At 40.1% G+C, this 17,035-nt stretch overlaps 1 protein-coding gene across 22 annotated transcripts in view; it reads left to right on the plus strand.

The window, feature by feature from the left end:
• CCDC162 (coiled-coil domain-containing protein 162) overlaps window positions 1-17,035 on the plus strand; it is a 204,536-nt gene that overhangs the window by 86,951 nt on the left and 100,550 nt on the right. For 21 of the 22 annotated variants that reach the window (XR_002343788.2, XR_014806635.1, XR_014806634.1 and 18 more), the window contains 2 exons: window positions 8,512-8,704; window positions 10,921-11,048. Coding sequence is in view for 18 of the 22 variants with exons in the window: in XM_021090803.2 (XP_020946462.2) it covers window positions 8,512-8,704; window positions 10,921-11,048 (321 nt within the window). In the remaining 4 variants the exon portion in view is untranslated. The remainder of the gene's footprint in view (window positions 1-8,511; window positions 8,705-10,920; window positions 11,049-17,035) is intronic. The other variant, XM_084961916.1, reaches the window with a different exon arrangement.

A 17,035-nucleotide genomic window follows, 5' to 3' on the forward strand; every position in this document is an offset into this window, starting at 1 on the left:
GGCCCTGAGGCAGGACCGTGCCTAGCTGTGTTGTAGGAACAGCAAGGAATCTAGTACAGCTAGAGTGAATGAGGGGAAAATTGACAAGAAATGAGCTTAGAGGGATTAGAAGAGTGGAGAACAGTTTAGATAGGGCCTTGTGGATCATTTTGAGGACTTTGAGTGTGAAGAGGAATCCTTGGAGAGGTTTGAGCAGGAGAGTAATGTGATTTGACTTAAGTTGTTTACACGTATGCTCTTGTATTGGGAATAGACTGAAGGGCTGAGCAGAGATTAGTTGGAAGGCTATTACATTGATCAAAATAGAGACAGTGCCTCTGGGAAGACAGCATGATGAGAAATGGTCAGGCTCCGGATATATTGTGAAGGTACAGCCAGTATGATTTCCAGGCAGTTGGGATGTGGAATATGAAAGCAAGACAGAAGTCAAAGTTGACTCCAAAGTTTTGGCCTGAGTATCTGGAATTTTGGAATGGCCATCATCTAAGATGTGGTTAGAGCAGGTTTTAGGGAAGGTCAGGATCTTGATTAAGGGCACTGAAATTTTTTTTTTTTTTGGCTTTTGTCTTTTTGTCTTTTGTTGTTGTTGCTATTTCTTGGGCCGCTCCGGAGGCATATGGAAGTTCCCAGGCTAGGGGTTGAATCGGTGCTGTAGCCACCGGCCTACGCCAGAGCCACAGCAACGCAGGATCCGAGCCGCGTCCGCAACCTACACCACAGCTCACGGCAACGCCGGATCGTTAACCCACTGAGCAAGGGCAGGGACCGAACCCGCAACCTCATGGTTCCTAGTCGGATTCGTTAACCACTGCGCCACGACGGGAACTCCTGAAATTTTTGATGTTTTTATTAGACGTTCAGGTTGCAAAAGGAAGTAGAGAGTTGAATATATATCTTTTACATGATAGGTATCTAATAAATGTTTGTTGGGCAAAAGAAAGGCTCTTTCCGTAATAGAATAGTTATGAGGTCACAAAAAGACAATATTACATGAAAATCCTTTGCAAAAGTATATCATGCTATTTAAATGCAGAAAAATAGATAAAGTATTGTACTCTGCAGGTGAGGCAGAGACTAGAAGATTTTTTTTTTTCCTTTTCAAAGATTGTAGCCAAAGCTTTGGGTCATTTATCCAACAAGTTTGCTAAGTTCCTAGACTGGGTTATTATTAATTATTATTATTACTACTCTTACTGTTTATTACTAGAAAGTGATGCAAAGAGGATTTAGAAAAAGGCAAGCTAGTCAGAGCCAAAAGGCCTAAACTTTGTATTAACAAGTGATGGCAGGAGTTCCCATCATGGCTCAGTGGTTGACAATCTGACTAGGAACGATGAGGTTGCGGGTTTGATCCCTGGCCTTGCTCAGTGGGTTAAGGATCTGGTGTTGCCGTGAGCTGTGGTGTAGGTTGTAGACGCAGCTCAGATCCCACGTTGCTGTGGCTCTGGCATAGGCCAGTGGCTACAGCTCCAATTCAACTCCTACCCTGGGAACCTCCATATGCCGCGGGAGTGGCCCTGGAAAGGGCAAAAAGACAAAAAAAGACAAAAACAACAACAACAACAAGTGATGGCAGAAACTAGTAGAGTGAAAATAATTAATGATGAGCACCAATTCTCATATGGTTACTATACTCAAATAGTTTTCTTGCATCAGGTAATTGGCAGACTTCAAAATATGAATCATCCAGAAGATCAGATTATATCTTAGTCAAACAGGTAATTATTGCCTTCCTTTTCCTGCCACTCCTCCAAGAATAATATTGAAGGATCAACTCTCTACACTACTCCAACATTAGAAGGAAGGTCTTCCACATGGCTGTGGAAGAAATTAAAATAAAAAGGAAATACTGCTATATAGCCATACCCTACATGAGGTACTTTAGCCATTTGGTCTTCAAAGTTCATCTCCAAGCATACATTTCAGGCATAGGAACTCAAGGAGGGAAAGGGAAGGAATATGTATGTCTATATAAAGGGCTCAAACAATGAGGTGGGGTGGAAAAAGAGGAAAAAAACCATTTAAATAGATGACAGCATTACATTCAGCATCTTGACACTGTTGTTGCTTTCCATCAGCTTCAGAACTCAGCCCAGTAGCCATTTCTTTAAAGTCTTATAAAATTCCCCTGGGACTTCGCTGGTTGCTCAGCAGGTTAAGACTTGGTGTTGTCACTTTTGTGGCTCAGGTCGCAGCTATGGCACAGGTTTGATCTCTGGCCCAGGAATATCTGTATGCCATGGATGTGGCAAAATAGAAAAGAAAAGAAATTCCCCTGTAAAAGAACACCGGGAAAGAAAGGTCTTTTCCAGTAAAGTAGATAAAGCATACTACATTAAGTTGTTCTTTTTTTCTTCAGAGAGCTCATTTTGCATAAAAGGTGATAGGAATTAAATGCCAACAGAAGCTGGCATGCTAGCTTATAAACCTAAGCAAGCTGTTTGATTTCTGTATGTTACGTATAATTTTCTCAGACTCATTTCTCTTTTCCACTGATGCCTATCATTTCATAAAAAACAATATGTTCACTTTTGTAACTCCTAGTCAAAGGAAGCTCCTAATGATTAAAAAGTTTTATGCCTAAAAAATCAGTAAAAAGCAAAGTAAACCAAAAACAACCACCTACCAGAGAAATGTTTACCTATGAAATACCTTCTTGATGGAGAATTATGAACCATAGCCATTATTTAGAAACACTCAGTTTTATTTATTAGAAGATTTCTAAATTTCAGCTTGAATAATTAAAAATCTATAATTGAATGAGCATTTCATTAAAGAGGAGTCTCTTGAGGGAGATTAAGTAGTTCATCATCTGGTATACTTAGAACAGCATGTAAAAATGAATCATAGAGCCAGGGAATTCTTTTTTTTAAGATTTTTTTTTCTATTATAGTTGATTTACAATGTTCTGTCAAAAGCCAGAGAATTGAAAAGACCCATAGAGTAGCCCTTGTCTACCTTTCTAATATTGCCAATTAACTATCCAAGCAGGTGAGCATCTGCCCTGTTTGTGAAGGTTCCAGAGGGATTCCTGTAGTTACACAATAGGCAGTGCACATACACAAACCAATTGACAAATCTACTGAGAGCCAGGATGTAATGACTGCTTAAAATTTACATATAAATGGATTCTATCCAACAACTGTTTACTTAGCACAGTTTTTATAAGAATGAATAAATGGGGGATAAAAAACTGGGAACCATTGGTTCCATAGTTTAAATGACTCATGAATGTAACAACTAAGAAAAAAAATATATGATAGCAAATGTTGATGAGAACGTGGTGGAATTGGAATGTTGTGTACTGTTGGTGGGAATATAAAACAGTGCAGCTGCTTATGTAAAACAGTATGGTGCTTCTTCAAAAAAATTAAAAAATAGATTTATCAGATGATCCAGCAATTCCACTTCGGGGTATATACCTAAAGGAAATAAAAGCATGGATTCTAAGACATATTTGTACAGGTATGTTGATAACAGCATTATTCACAGTAGCCAGAAGATGAAAGCAACCCAGGTTCTGTTGATGGGTAGACAAATATGATATCTACATGCAGTAGTATATTATTCAGCCTTAAAAAGGAAGGAAATTCAGACACGTGCTACATGGATGAAACTTAAGGAGATAATGCTAAGTGAATTAAGCCAGCACAAAAGGACAAAGATTGTATGATCCCACTTATATGAGGTGCCTAGAGTAGTCAAATTCCATGAGGCAGCAAGTAGGATGGTTGTAGGAGGGGATAGGAAGGGGAAGTAGGAAGCTATTGATCAATAACAATAACAATAGGCACAGAGTTTCAGTTTTGCAAGATGAAAAGAGTTGTGGAGATGTATGGTGGTGATGTTTGTACAACAATGTGAATGTACATAATGCCACTGAACTGTACACTTAAAAATGGCTAAGATGATAAATATTATGTATTTTTAGTCATTTAAAATGCAAGATATGATATAAAATTTTATATATTGATATAAATGATATCATATTATGAAATAAATCATATCATAAATGATTTATTTCTTAACAAATGTTTTATTCAGCCTTAAAAAGGCCAATGTTTCTTTTTTTTTAATCTTTTATTTTTATTTATTAATTTTTTTGCTTTTTAGGACTGCACCTGTGGTATATGGAGGGGTCTAATTGGAGCTGCAGCTGCTGGCCACAGCCACAGCCACAGCCACAGCCACAGCCACAGCAATGCCAGATCTGAGCCACATCTGTGAACTATACCACAGCTCACGGCAACACCGGATCCTTAACCCACTGAGCGAGGCCAGAAATTGAACCGGCAACCTCATGGTTCCTAGTGGGATTCATTTACACTGTGCCACGACAGGAACTCCAAAGGGCCAGTGTTTCTTAACTTTTTATTATTATTATTATTATTATTATTATTATTATTATTATTACTTCTCACACAAGGACTTTTTAGACTTTTCTTTATCACTCCCCTTCAAAGAAATGTTAATACTAGAGGTATGCCATATATCTGTTTATGTACTGTCTATATATTTGTGCTTCATACATAAAAAGAGTAAGATTTTTTTTCCCTCCAAGAACTACTTTTTACCCTTGACATTATCGCCTCTGTTGAGAATGCTTTTGTTTGGCTGTGATGACATAAGATGAGACTCCATAGAGGCAAAACCCAGGAATTCTGACTGGTATATGTTAAAAATACAAGTAGGGAACAGGAGTTCCTGTCATTGCACAGTAGAAATGAATCTGACTAGGAACCACGAGGTTGCAGATTTAATCGCTGGCCTCACTCAGTGGGTTAAGGATCCTGCATTGCTGCGAGCTATGGTGTAGGTCGCAGACGTGACTCAGATCTGGCATTGCTGTGGCTGTGGCGTAGGCCGGCAGCTGTAGCTCTGATTAGACCCCTAGCCTGGGAATCTCCATATGCCATGGGTGTGACCCTAAAAAGACAAAAGACAAAAGACAAAAAAACAAACAAACAAACAAACAAAAAGTAGGGAACATAAAATCATAGACTAAAAGAAATCTATGTGCAAATATTCCAAAATCATTCATCCCTATTTTACTTATTTTCTAAGCCCTGTGCTAAGCACTGATACAATAATGAACAAAACCAGACATGTTCCTTGTCCTAATTAAATCCAGTGAGTGAAACAAATATTGATCAATAATCTCATAATAAATGTAAAACAGTGACCTCAATAAGTATGTCAAAAGAAAGATACTTGGTGCCATAGGAGGCTAAAGGGGGTTCACTGTGAAAGTGATGATTGAGCTGATGTTGGAAGATGAAGGGGCTTTAAGTAGGCAAAGAGGGAGGAAGATATTCCATTGAGAGGGGAAAGCCTATGCATAAGGCTCAAGGGAGCATGGCCCCTAAAATAATCAAAAGAAGACATGGAAGGCTACGATACAGTGATCTAGGTAGAAAGTGATACAAAATGAAGGTAGCCTCAGGTTTCTCAACCTTGGTACTATTGTCATTTGAGGCCTGATAATTCTTCACTGTGTGGGGCTCTCTTGTGTGCTGTCAGATATTTAGAAGCATGCCTGGCCTCTACACACTAGATGCCAAGAGCACCTCCCCCCGAGTTATAACAACCAAAAATATCTCCAGACATGGCCAGTTGTCCTCTGGGGGGCAAAAATCACAGTTGATTCAAAACCACTGGTGGGAGATAGGCAGGGGCCAGACCATGTAGACTTTTTTATGGAGTTTTGCTTTGTCTGTGAGTAATGAGAAGCATTTTGGGATATTAAAAAGAAGAAGGGATGACATAATCTAAACTCCACTTCTAAAACATCCTCTTCCAGTAGTGAATACAATGGAGGGGAGAATAAGCCCAGGCCAGAGGGGATGTGGACTAATTAAGAGGCTAGACCAGTTTAGAAGCTCCTGGACTAGTCCTACTGCAGGATAATAACAGCTTGGACTAGGATGGTGGGTGGTGGAGATGCAGACAAGTGGATGGATTTGAGAGATAGAAAGTAAAATCAACAGGACCTCATGATTGATTGGACATGTAGGGTGAGGCAGAAAGAGACGTCAGGAATGATTCATGGTAGAGGAAGTGGATGGGTGGTGGTGCTATTTACTAAAATGAGGAAACTGGAGGTGGCCTAGGTTTGTGGGGGAAGATCACATAATTTGATCATGTTAACTTTGAGAGTCCTTTGAGAGGCCTAGGAACAGAGGCCAAATAGGTATTTGGATATGTGGGTCTGGATCTCTAGGAGGCCTGGATTGGAAATATGAATTGAGGAACTAATGGTCTAAAGGTGGTAATCTCATCTGTCGAAGTGTGCTGTCTCTTAAGGAAGGACTGCAGCAGGAAAAGAGGAAGTCCTAGGACTGGGGCTTGAGTGTTGTGGCCACCATTTAATGACCCGATAGAAAAGAAACGGCTAGAAAGTTGGTGAGAGCAAAGAGAATGTGGAGTCCCTGAGGCCAGAGCAGAGACTGGGTCAAGAAGCAGGGAGTGCTGAACTGTGTCAGAAGCTCCTGAGAGATTACTTAAAATGTCTAAAGAAAGCCTGCTGGATGTGAGCAAAGGTCATTGTTGGACTCAGTGAAAGTGGTTTGGGTGGCTTGGTGGAGGCAGGAGCCAGATGGGAATGAGTGAAAAGTAGGAGGTGAGGAAATGGAGGCAGTGAATACAGGTAATATCTTAGGTGGCTGGACTGTGAGGAGGAGGAGACATGGGAACCTGGGGAAGAGTGTGAGGATGTTTTAAAATAAGAGGGCTAGGAGTTCCTGTTATAGCTCAGTGGTAATGAATTCAACTAGTATCCATGAGGATGCGGGTTCCATCCCTGGCCTCGCTCAGTGGATTAAGGAACTGGCATTGCCATGAGCTGTGGGATAGGTCGCTGACATAGCTTGGATCCTACGTTGCTATGGCTGTGGTGTAGGTTGGCAGCTGTAGCTCTGATTTGACCCTAGCCTGGGAACTTCCATAAGGCCTCAGGTATGACCCTAAAAAGCCAAAAAAAAAAGAAAGAAAGAAAAGGAGGGCTATGGGGTTGAGTCACTGCAGAGGCACAGGTTTGATCCCTGTCTAGCAAAGTGGGTTAAGGATCTGATGTTGCAGCAAGAAGCATAGGTCACAGCTGCAACTTGTATTCAGTCCCTGGCCTGGGAACTTTCATGTGCCGTGGGTGTGACCAAAAATAAAAATAAGACAGCCATGAGCAAGTTTCAATGTCAGTTGAGAAATCTCTGGTTGAAATGAGTTGAATGTCTGAGAAGAGAAACTTCAGAGGGGGAGAGAGTGGCCGTAGAGGAGGGAAGTGGAATTGGCCTCTGCAGTGCAGAGGGAGCAGGAGAGCAGGAGGAGGTTTGTATGTAAGTGGAGAAGTGGAAGGGCTTCCGTCGAGAGTGAGGGAGACTGGGCACTGGGGCAGGGAGTGAGGGAGAGAATTCAGAGGCTTGAGAAGGGTAGAGAAGTTGTGAATTATGAGAATTACTATTAGAATAGCATTCTGAGAAAGCAATAGGTCCTCAGTCATCTAAAAACATAAAATTATGACTGGAATACTCAAATTACTTGTTTTAGTTTCCTAACACTTCATAATGACGTACCACAAAGTGAGCGGTTCAGAACAACTGGGAGATAAATTTATTCTCTGACAGTTCTGGAGACTCCGAGTCCAAAATCAGGGTGCCAGCAGGGCCGTGTTGTCTCTGAAGGCTCCAGGGGAAAATCCTCCTTGCCTCTTCTGGCTTCTGGTCGTTACCAGCAATCCTTGGTGTTCCTTGGTTTGTACATGCATCACTTCAGTCTCTGTCTCGGCCTGCAAGTGGCCTTCTCCTCTTTGTATCAGCCTCCAAATTTCCCTCTGAAACATCAGTCATTGGATTGGGGCCCACTTTAATCCAGTATGGCCTCGTCTTGTGTACATCTGCAAAGACTCAATTTCCAAATAAGGCCACATTCACAGGTTTCCAGTGGACATGAATTTCAGGGGGGCAATATTCAACTAAGTATGTTACTAAGATGTGAGATTGTGTTAATGCATTTTAGAAGTATTAGATTTAAAGAAAAATCTTTAACAGCTAAAGTTTATAGATCTCAAGGTCTCACTCATATGCACAGTGTCACTCCCTACAACAACTGTTGTGGTGTCTCCACTGTCCCCATGTTACAATTTAGGAAATGGAGGCTAAGAGTAGCTGAATGACTTACCCAGGGTGAGATCCTGGAAGAGCTGGGACCTGAACATGGACACTGACTTCAGAGACCACTTTAGCACTTGGCTCTATTGCTTACCTTTTTCTAGATAATCCCAGGTTAATCAGTAAAACCTTAAACAGCTAGTTATTTGTTTTAGAACTACCCATCCCTGATGACATTCCTTGTTAATATCTTTTTTCTCTACATACAGCTCTTTATCCATCCATCATGTCTACAGCTCCATGCTGACAGCCCTGATTATAGGAGCAGAAACCTGCTGTTTGGTCTATTTGAGCCAGCAAACTATAGCTCTCCCTCCTGGTAATCTGCAACCTTGACTTTCTTTCCCAGGTCCAGGGCATCCAGTTCATGGAGTTCTCAGAAGTGGAGAACCAAGATGACTACTACAGCATGGAAGCTGGTTACATCCACACCCAGGACCAGCAGGGAATCTATGTCATGTATGATGAAGCCTTGAGTGATCTGAAGGAACTAGAGACAGAACTGCTGCTTGTGGCCAGCCATTACGTTGAGAAAGAAAAAGGTCAGAAGTCAGATTTTTAAAAACCATCCAGGCAAACAAGCAAAAAAAATACAAAGGGCTTCATTTAACATTTCCCATCTCAAAATATAAATGCATATCCAGTAGTATCTTGAAAATTCTATTAGCACACATGCCTCTCCCAACACACACCACTTTCGAAAAGATAGTTTTGTTTCTAGCTCAAGTTCCTCATTTGTTGGAGACTGTGACTTGGTATAATTTTTACTGCTATTTAGACTCCACTTGTTGCCTAGCGGCATTTCTCCATCACCCATTAGGTGCAGGGCCCTGAGGGAAGCAAAGTTAGCAAGTGAAATTAACAGTTTTTTTCTGAGTGACAAAAAATAGTAATTGACCTTGGGGAAACCAGTTAGAAGCAGAGATATTCCTGAGCTTCTGACAGAAAATCACCAGGATGCACAAAGACCTGGCCAGGAAAATGCCAGACAAGCCCCAAACAAAGAAATCATTACTCAGGGTAATCAAATAACTCATATCTGTATTCTCTCTTCCTTTTGGTATCACCCAAATTTATCCAGTTTTAGAAGGTGAGGTAAGAATCATTCCTTTTGAAATAATATGGCCTGACTGGTGTTGCATTTGGAAAGAATTTAAAGAGTTTCTAGACACACTGCAATACCTGAAGGGAAATTTAGTAAGGGATTGTGCCGTTTGGTAATGTATATACAGACTTTAAATAAGTATAATTCGTGTTCATATTATTATAAAATGCTTCTCAAAAATATTTTACAATTAGGAGTTCCCGTCGTGGCTCAGTGGTTAACGAATCCGACTAGGAACCATGAGGTTGCGGGTTCGGTCCCTGCCCTTGCTCAGTGGGTTGACGATCCGGCGTTGCCGTGAGCTGTGGTGTAGGTTGCAGACAAGGCTCGGATCCCGCGTTGCTGTGGCTCTGGCGTAGGCCGGTGGCTACAGCTCCGATTCAACCCCTAGCCTGGGAACCTCCATATGCCGCGGGAGCGGCCCAAGAAATAGCAACAACAACAACAACAACAAAAGACAAAAAAAAAAAAAAATTTTACAATTAACCTTTCAGATCCCATCAAGAATTAATTTAGTATTGGGTTAAACTCTTCGTTTTCTCTTGGCCGCAGACCATTTGTGATCTGAATGATGGGATGTGGTGATGGCATCCACCATTCCACGGCATTTAATTTCAGCCCTTAGCTTTCATCTTTATTGGTCGTCCAACATACTAGTGCACCATTTATGCTGATACTAATTTACAATACAATGTGACTATTTCCAGCTGCTAAGAACTTGCTTTGGGAAGTTCCTGCTATGACACAGTGGATATAAATGCATATCCAGTAGTATCTGAAAAGGATCTGGCTTTGACACAGCTGTGGTGTAGGTTGCAGCTGCAGTTTGCATTCGATCTCTGTCCTAGGAACTTCCATATGCCACGGGTGAAGCTAAAAGAGGGAAAAGAAAAAAAAAAAGAGAACTTTGATTGAAATACTTAATCATATGAGCATCTCTCAACTACTGAGTGTATAGTCATCTGTTGTGAAATGATTTCCCAACTGCTGCTAGAGAAATTCCTGACCAAAGTTTTTCTCTTGTTTAGTACCCATCATATATTTGATAATTATTAAACCTGAAAATCGCTTAATTTTTAATATTTTATTCTGAAATAGGCCACTTAAAATTTTAAGCAATAATAACGCTGATAGTGAAAACTTACATTAGTATAGTGGGAAAATATTTTAGCTGAATAATGGCAATGATTACACTTATTGATTCAAGTTAGTAATTAACATATTTAGGGAGTATCTTAGAAATTTTCCTGAAAATTTTTGACTTGGCTGGCATTAATGATATAGCAGGTTAAACTGGGTTTGTTGTTAAACCACCAGGGACCTGTTTTTTTTACAGAAAGAAAAGCATGTTCTGCCTTTAAATTACAAGTTTGAGGGCATTTTAGTAAATATTTCATGTTAACTGAACTTTGGTTATAGTTCTAAAATTAGTCTTTAAAAGTAAAAACAAAAACCTTAGTTGATTTAGAAGTCAGCATGTATGAACTTAGGGCCTAGTGTTGCCCAGAGATCTTTAGCTGATTCTTAGGAATCCCAGTTACCCTTCTCTAGGTATTCCTGAGACGGAGCTGACAATCCTAGGGGTGCATTTCTACTAGGAAGAGCTTCATGGAGAGGTCTGTCTCTGGTCATTCTCATCCGTTTCTCTGTCAGGTCACAAAGTGGGCGGCAAGTCAAATATTGACCAGGACTGGGGATGGATCCATGCAGGTGTGGACAGATTTGCTGTGCTATATGACATGTGGACTTGGGAAGCAACTCTTCTAGAAAACAAGCGCCAGGTATCTTCACCTAGAAACAAAACTTCTATTAAACACTCTTACAATGCCCAATATATATATTTTTAAACCCAGTGGGTCTTTTAGAGCAGCTCAAATAAAGTGAATAATTATTTAAATAATCTCAGCTAGTTGTAAGGATGCGAATAATAAATTTTATGTTCTTTGCTGTGGTTCTTTGTTACCAAAAATAAAATATGAAGGATATGACTTTATGTTACAATTTGTTAGAGGGCTGTATAATTTAGGCCCTTTTCTAATATGTATTCTTTCAGTGAGAATAAGTGATGATTTCATTCATGTTCATTGTCCTGTCAGGAACCAGCCTCACTTTGCTAAATGACAAACTGACTGACCTTATTCTGGCTTTTAGACGTGGGTGTGAGCAACTGGGCAGGGGTTTCCAAACACAGAAATGATAGGATTAGAAGACTGGATGTTGGGGTGAGAGAATGAGGGTGGAGTTAAAATGACTTCCTCAGGCTTACAGAAGAGGCTGTTAACTGAAACAGAATGGAAGAGGAGGGGTGTATTTAGAGGGAAAGATAATTTTGAGTCTAGGATAAAAGGCACATGAGGAAGGTTTGATAAAACCCAGGTGTGCATGTTTTGCGGGAGCTATAGATTTGAATCTCAGGACCAAGTATGAGCTGAGGAATGAATGTGGAAGTTGAACCATAGTAATGAATTGAAATGACTAGGAAAAGCCAGAGATGCCTGAAATGGGTCTCATTATATTTAAAGAGAAGGTTATGGAATAAGAATCCATGAGAAGAGTCCCCTTTGTGGCACAGTGGAAATGAATCCAACTAGTATCCATGAGGACGTGGGGTCGCTACCTGGCTTTGCCTAGTGGGTCGGGGATCCGGTGTTGCCGTGAGCTGTGGTGTAGGTTGCAGATACAGCTCAGATCCTTTGTAGCTGTGGCTGTGGTGTAGGCCAGCAGCTGTAGCTCTGATTCAGCCCTTAGCCTGGGAACTCCTATATGCCACACCTGCAGCCCTAAAGAGACTACTGAGAAAAAGGAAAGGATAATGTTAGGAAAGCCCACTGGAAAAAAAGCATTTTAATAGGAGAGAATGGTTACTTGCATGAAGTACAGTGAAACATTAAGAAAGATGAGTACTAAAAACCAGACGGGGGTCAGCCATCAGGCAGTCATTTCCAGCTTCTCTTTAAAAAGTAGTGGAGGTGGAAGCCAGTTTACAGTGCACTGTGATGTGGTCAGAAGATGGGGAAGTGGAAATGTTTTCTCTGAATTGTTTTTCTAGTAGAATAGATGGTTTACTGTTTCATCTACTCTCTGGTCTCTTACTCAGAGATGTAGGTCACCCAATTTTTGAAAACAACTGGCTGGACTTAAAGGGTGAAAGCCTAGGGCTTTGAAAATTGTTCCTCTTTTCTAAAAAAATTTTTTATTAAAGTGTAGTTGATTTACAATGTTCTGTCAATTTCTGCTGTACAGCAAAGTGACCCAGTCATACATATATATATGCATACATTCTTTTTCTCATATTATCTTCTATCATGTTATATTACAGGTGATGAGATATAGTTCTGTTGTACAATAGGACCTCATTACTTATCCATTCTAAATGTAATAGTTTGCATCTACTAACCCCAAACTCCCAGTCCATCCCACTTCCTTCCCCGCCCCCATCTTGGCAACCGCAAGTCTGCTCTCCCTGTCTGTGAGTTTGTTTCTGTTCTGTAGATAGGTTCATCCAGTACCATATGTTAGATTCCACATATAAGTGATATCATATCATATTTGTCTTTCTCTTTCTGACTTACTTCACTTAGTATGAGAATCTGTAGTTCCATCCATGTTGCTGCAAATGGCATCGTTTTGTTCTTTTTTATGGCTGAGTAGTGTTCCGTTGTGTATATGTACTACATCTTTTTAATCCATTTGTCAATGGACATTTAGGTTGCTTCCACGTCGTGGCTATTTTGAATAGTGCTGCAATGAACACAGGGGTGCATGTATCTTTTTGAATGAAAGTTTTGTCCAGATATATACCCAGGAGTGGGATTGCTAGATCATATGGTGGTTCTATATTTAGTTTTCTGAGGGACCTCTATACTGTTCTCCATAGTGGTTGTACCAGCTTACATTCCCACCATCACTGTAGGAGGGTTCCCTTTTCTCCACACCCTCTCCAGCATTTGCTATTTGTAGACTTATTAACGATGGCCATTCTGACTGGTGTGAGGTGGTACCTCATTGTAGTTTTGATTTGCATTTCTCTAATGGTTAGAGATGTTGAGAAGTCTTTCATGTGCCTGCTGGCTATCCATATGTCTTCTTTGGAGAAATGTCTATTTAGGTCTTCTACTGATTTTTTGATTGGGTTGTTTAAAAATTGTTCTTCTTTTCAAAGAAAACTGGCCTCTAGAGTTTGCATCTGCAACCCTTGATTGCCAGTTAGAACTTTATTGGGATTGACTGAGTAAATGGGAGACTTAGACTCAGTGTAGAAACTGGAGAGGCCATATTAAATGTAAGCAAGACAGTCCTCACACTCATCATTTATTGGTTCAGATATGAGTTTTAAATATCCCCCTTTTCTGTACTTTCCTTGCCTCTCTTTTGGTTCTTCCAGGCCTTCTATGGAGGCCCCAGGCAGGACTCTGTAGCAGAGAATAGACGAGCAGAGAGTAATTAAAAACAAATCAATTTCTCCTCACTTTGGCCTAAGGTTCATTTTGTGCTAAACGACAAGGGCAATCTATTGGTTTCGTCTATGGTACATGAAATTATTTTAACTTAAAACAGTCATTGAAAAATACCTCCCTCCTAACTACCCTGAGAATAAGTTCGCTATCTGTGCCAAAACTGGAAAATGTGGCCTTCTAAATCAGAAATTGTCAAAAGAGTCTGTTTTCAATGTATAAACCAGATTTTTATCTAGAGTACAATTGATTTTTCCCCATACTTATTCTACAGCCAAGTGTCCTCAGCTGTTTTTGATTGTTAAATATGTTGGAATCACTAAAGTTAAGAATTGCTCATACACATTGGGTTGTCTTAAATCTGTATTATGAAAAATGCTCATAAAAAAAGAGCTGGTAGGAATTTAGGTGGATTAAGAGACTCAGAGAGGCCAGGCATCAGCTGTACCAGTTCCTAAGGGATATTTATACCAATGTTAATTCTGTCCACTGCCACCAGAGGACACATTTTTAGGGTAATTTGAATTTGTATTTAAAGCACTTAGAAAAAAAAAAAAAAAGGAAAAAAATTCTGTGACTAGTGATGTCTGACATTGATTTTCTATTTTACATTTTCATTTGACCTAAAATACTGTTTTTCAGAGTTTTTTTAAACTCAAGAAATAAAAAGAGGTTGAGGTAAAAAATATAAACACAGTACAGCTTGAGATTATTCATTCTGGCTCTTTTTCTATTTTCTCCAGTATTTAATGCCTACCATCAGTGTGTACCACATATTATTTGGCCTAAAAGTTGGCCCTTGATATACACAGGTGACATTTGACAGGCTAGGAAGACTTCTTAAACAAATGCCAGCCAAGAGTTTAAATGGAAATGGGCCAGTTAGCAAACAGATAATAAATAGAACCTGTGAGATGGAAAGATCACAGTCCTATCCCTGTTGGGAAAGAATTCATAATAAAATTATGCAAAGGACCATCTGAGAGCTTTTCAAGTTGGAGGTCAAACCTTGAAAAAAGGCTTGTCAATTTAAAAAGAGCCACATTTTTCCTTCTCAACAGCTAGGGTCGCCGGGTAGAATGTTTGGGATATGTATACTAAAAAGGTATGGGTTGTTTACATATATACATATATATTCACATTGAACTTGACCTGTAATTTTCTTTGTTAAATCTGGCAACCCTACCACCAACAAAGTGCTCTTAGCAATTTAGCACCAGCCTCTGCAACCTGGTATCACCAGATTGGAATCACCAGCAAGAACCCTCCCCATGAACTTCCCCTGCCAAAGAGCCAAACAGTAGGGCTCTTTGTGCAAAAACAGGGCAAGGCAATACAAATAGTATAAACCAGCTCCTGGGATTGCGCTGGCACAGCCAGATAGGTTTAAATTTGTCACAAATGATTTAGGGAAGTAATTGTTTCTTTCCTAATCTTTCCCCTAGGCTATTGAGAAACACCCTTCTTACCCCATCTAGTCACGCCTTCATTTCTGCTTTGTCTTCTGCTGTTTAATAATTGAATATCATTCTAGAGTAGAACTCTGTGGACAGAATGTAGTCATTTAGATCTCCTTTCTTGCTTCATTTTCCCCAGGGGCTCACTTAAAGGCAAAGGATCTCCACCTTCCTTCATCTCATGCTCTGAAGTGTGTGACCTTTCTAACCTGTGGAGCACATTCTGTGTCCTAAGTTTTTAGCCTCTTTGGGAGTTATCCTATTTTTTTTTTTCTTTTTATAGCCACACCCACACTTTTACTCCCACTGGGCTAGGGGTCGAATCAGAACTGCAGCTGCTGGGCCTACACCACAGCCACAGCTAATACTGGATCCTTTAACCCACTGACTGAGGCCAGGGATCAAACTTGCGTCCTTATGGACACTGTGTCAAGTTCTTAACCCTCTGAGCCACAATGGGAACTCCTATCCTTTTAATACTAAGGATGACCAAGGTCCCTTGGACCAATGTTTCCCAAAGGGCATTCTGCAAAACTAGATGCTAAGTAAAGTGCCCCAGGCTCTCCATTTTTGAGCCTTAGCACTGAAGCCCAGACGGTGGACATTTCTAAGACAGTATTTGATTCCTCATTTGCTATTGATTCTTAAGCATTTAAGAATGAGACTCAGGAGACAGTCCTGGCTTTCCCTCCACTTGGTTCCTTTACTCTCCTCTGATCTGTTGCCACCTGTATTCAAGTAGTGCTTACTCCCTCTCAGTTCTTTCCGGTCTTGCATTCTAAGCTATGGACTCTGCACAATGAAAGGGACTCTTTATGTCCTTTTAGAAAATTCTTTAGTTTCTTTAGAAGTGGACTGGCCTCCTGGCCTCAAACCACTAGGAAGATACCCAAGTTCCAATACCCAAGGAAACAAAAAACTCTCTTCTCTAATGCATCCCTAAGAGTACTAGGCTGTCAGATTGGTAGAAATTGCAACCTCAGCAATCCACTCCTTGCTGCCAATTAAATGCACACACTGGGCACACCCATGTCTTTGGTGACAAAGCTACTGCAGGAGCTGAGGCCTTTCAGAGAATTTAAGTCTGCATTAGAGATGCTGGTCAAAGATGACTAGGAAGTGACACACCGAGCTGAAACTCTGAGAGGACATGTTGGATTAGAATGACAGAGTAAAGGGATCCATCACCTTGTGAGCCCAGTGGGAGTAGAAGTTCAGAAGCCTTCAGTCAGAGTTGATTTATTCATCAAGTGATATAGACTTGCTGTGTTTAGGATTGAAGAACTTTTCAGGGACCACTGAAAATAAGAGAGATCTGAGAAAAAAAAAGCATGCATTTCTTAGAAACACAAAAGTAAAATACAAAACAGTTACCAACAAATGCTTAAATGATATTTGAAAACAGTTTATAGATCAGATGTTCTTACTTCATAAGAATCCTCAAGAACATACTGCCCAGAAAATCATAGCCAATCACTAATTAAATGTATTGCTCATAGCCAAAGAATTTGAAAAGCAAAATTATAAATATCATTTAACATTTTTATAGGAAAAATATATTAGGATGTGTTTTGATATATTTGATATGATCTCCAAAAGTAAGTGTGCCTAAGCCTATGAAGGTTTTAAACAACCCTAAAACAGTAACTACATTGTTCAGAACTACTTACATATAGGCCTCTAGGTCCTTGTTTGGGATTCCAGCCCATTACTAATTACACACAAATAGAATTTATATACAGGACAGAAATTCCTTAAGCTCCTAGACAAATGCAAAAGCAAAATAAAGAGCATCTCTTTCTGAATTCCTATACTAAAAACTCTCTTCGGTTAGGGTGTGGAAGCTTTCTTCAATTT

This window comes from Sus scrofa, chromosome 1 (assembly GCF_054392235.1).
Source record: "Sus scrofa isolate SSC_HxYL_T2T_F1_AM1 chromosome 1, Sscrofa_HxYL_maternal_Yorkshire_Landrace_v2.0, whole genome shotgun sequence".
Lineage (NCBI taxonomy): Eukaryota > Metazoa > Chordata > Mammalia > Artiodactyla > Suidae > Sus > Sus scrofa.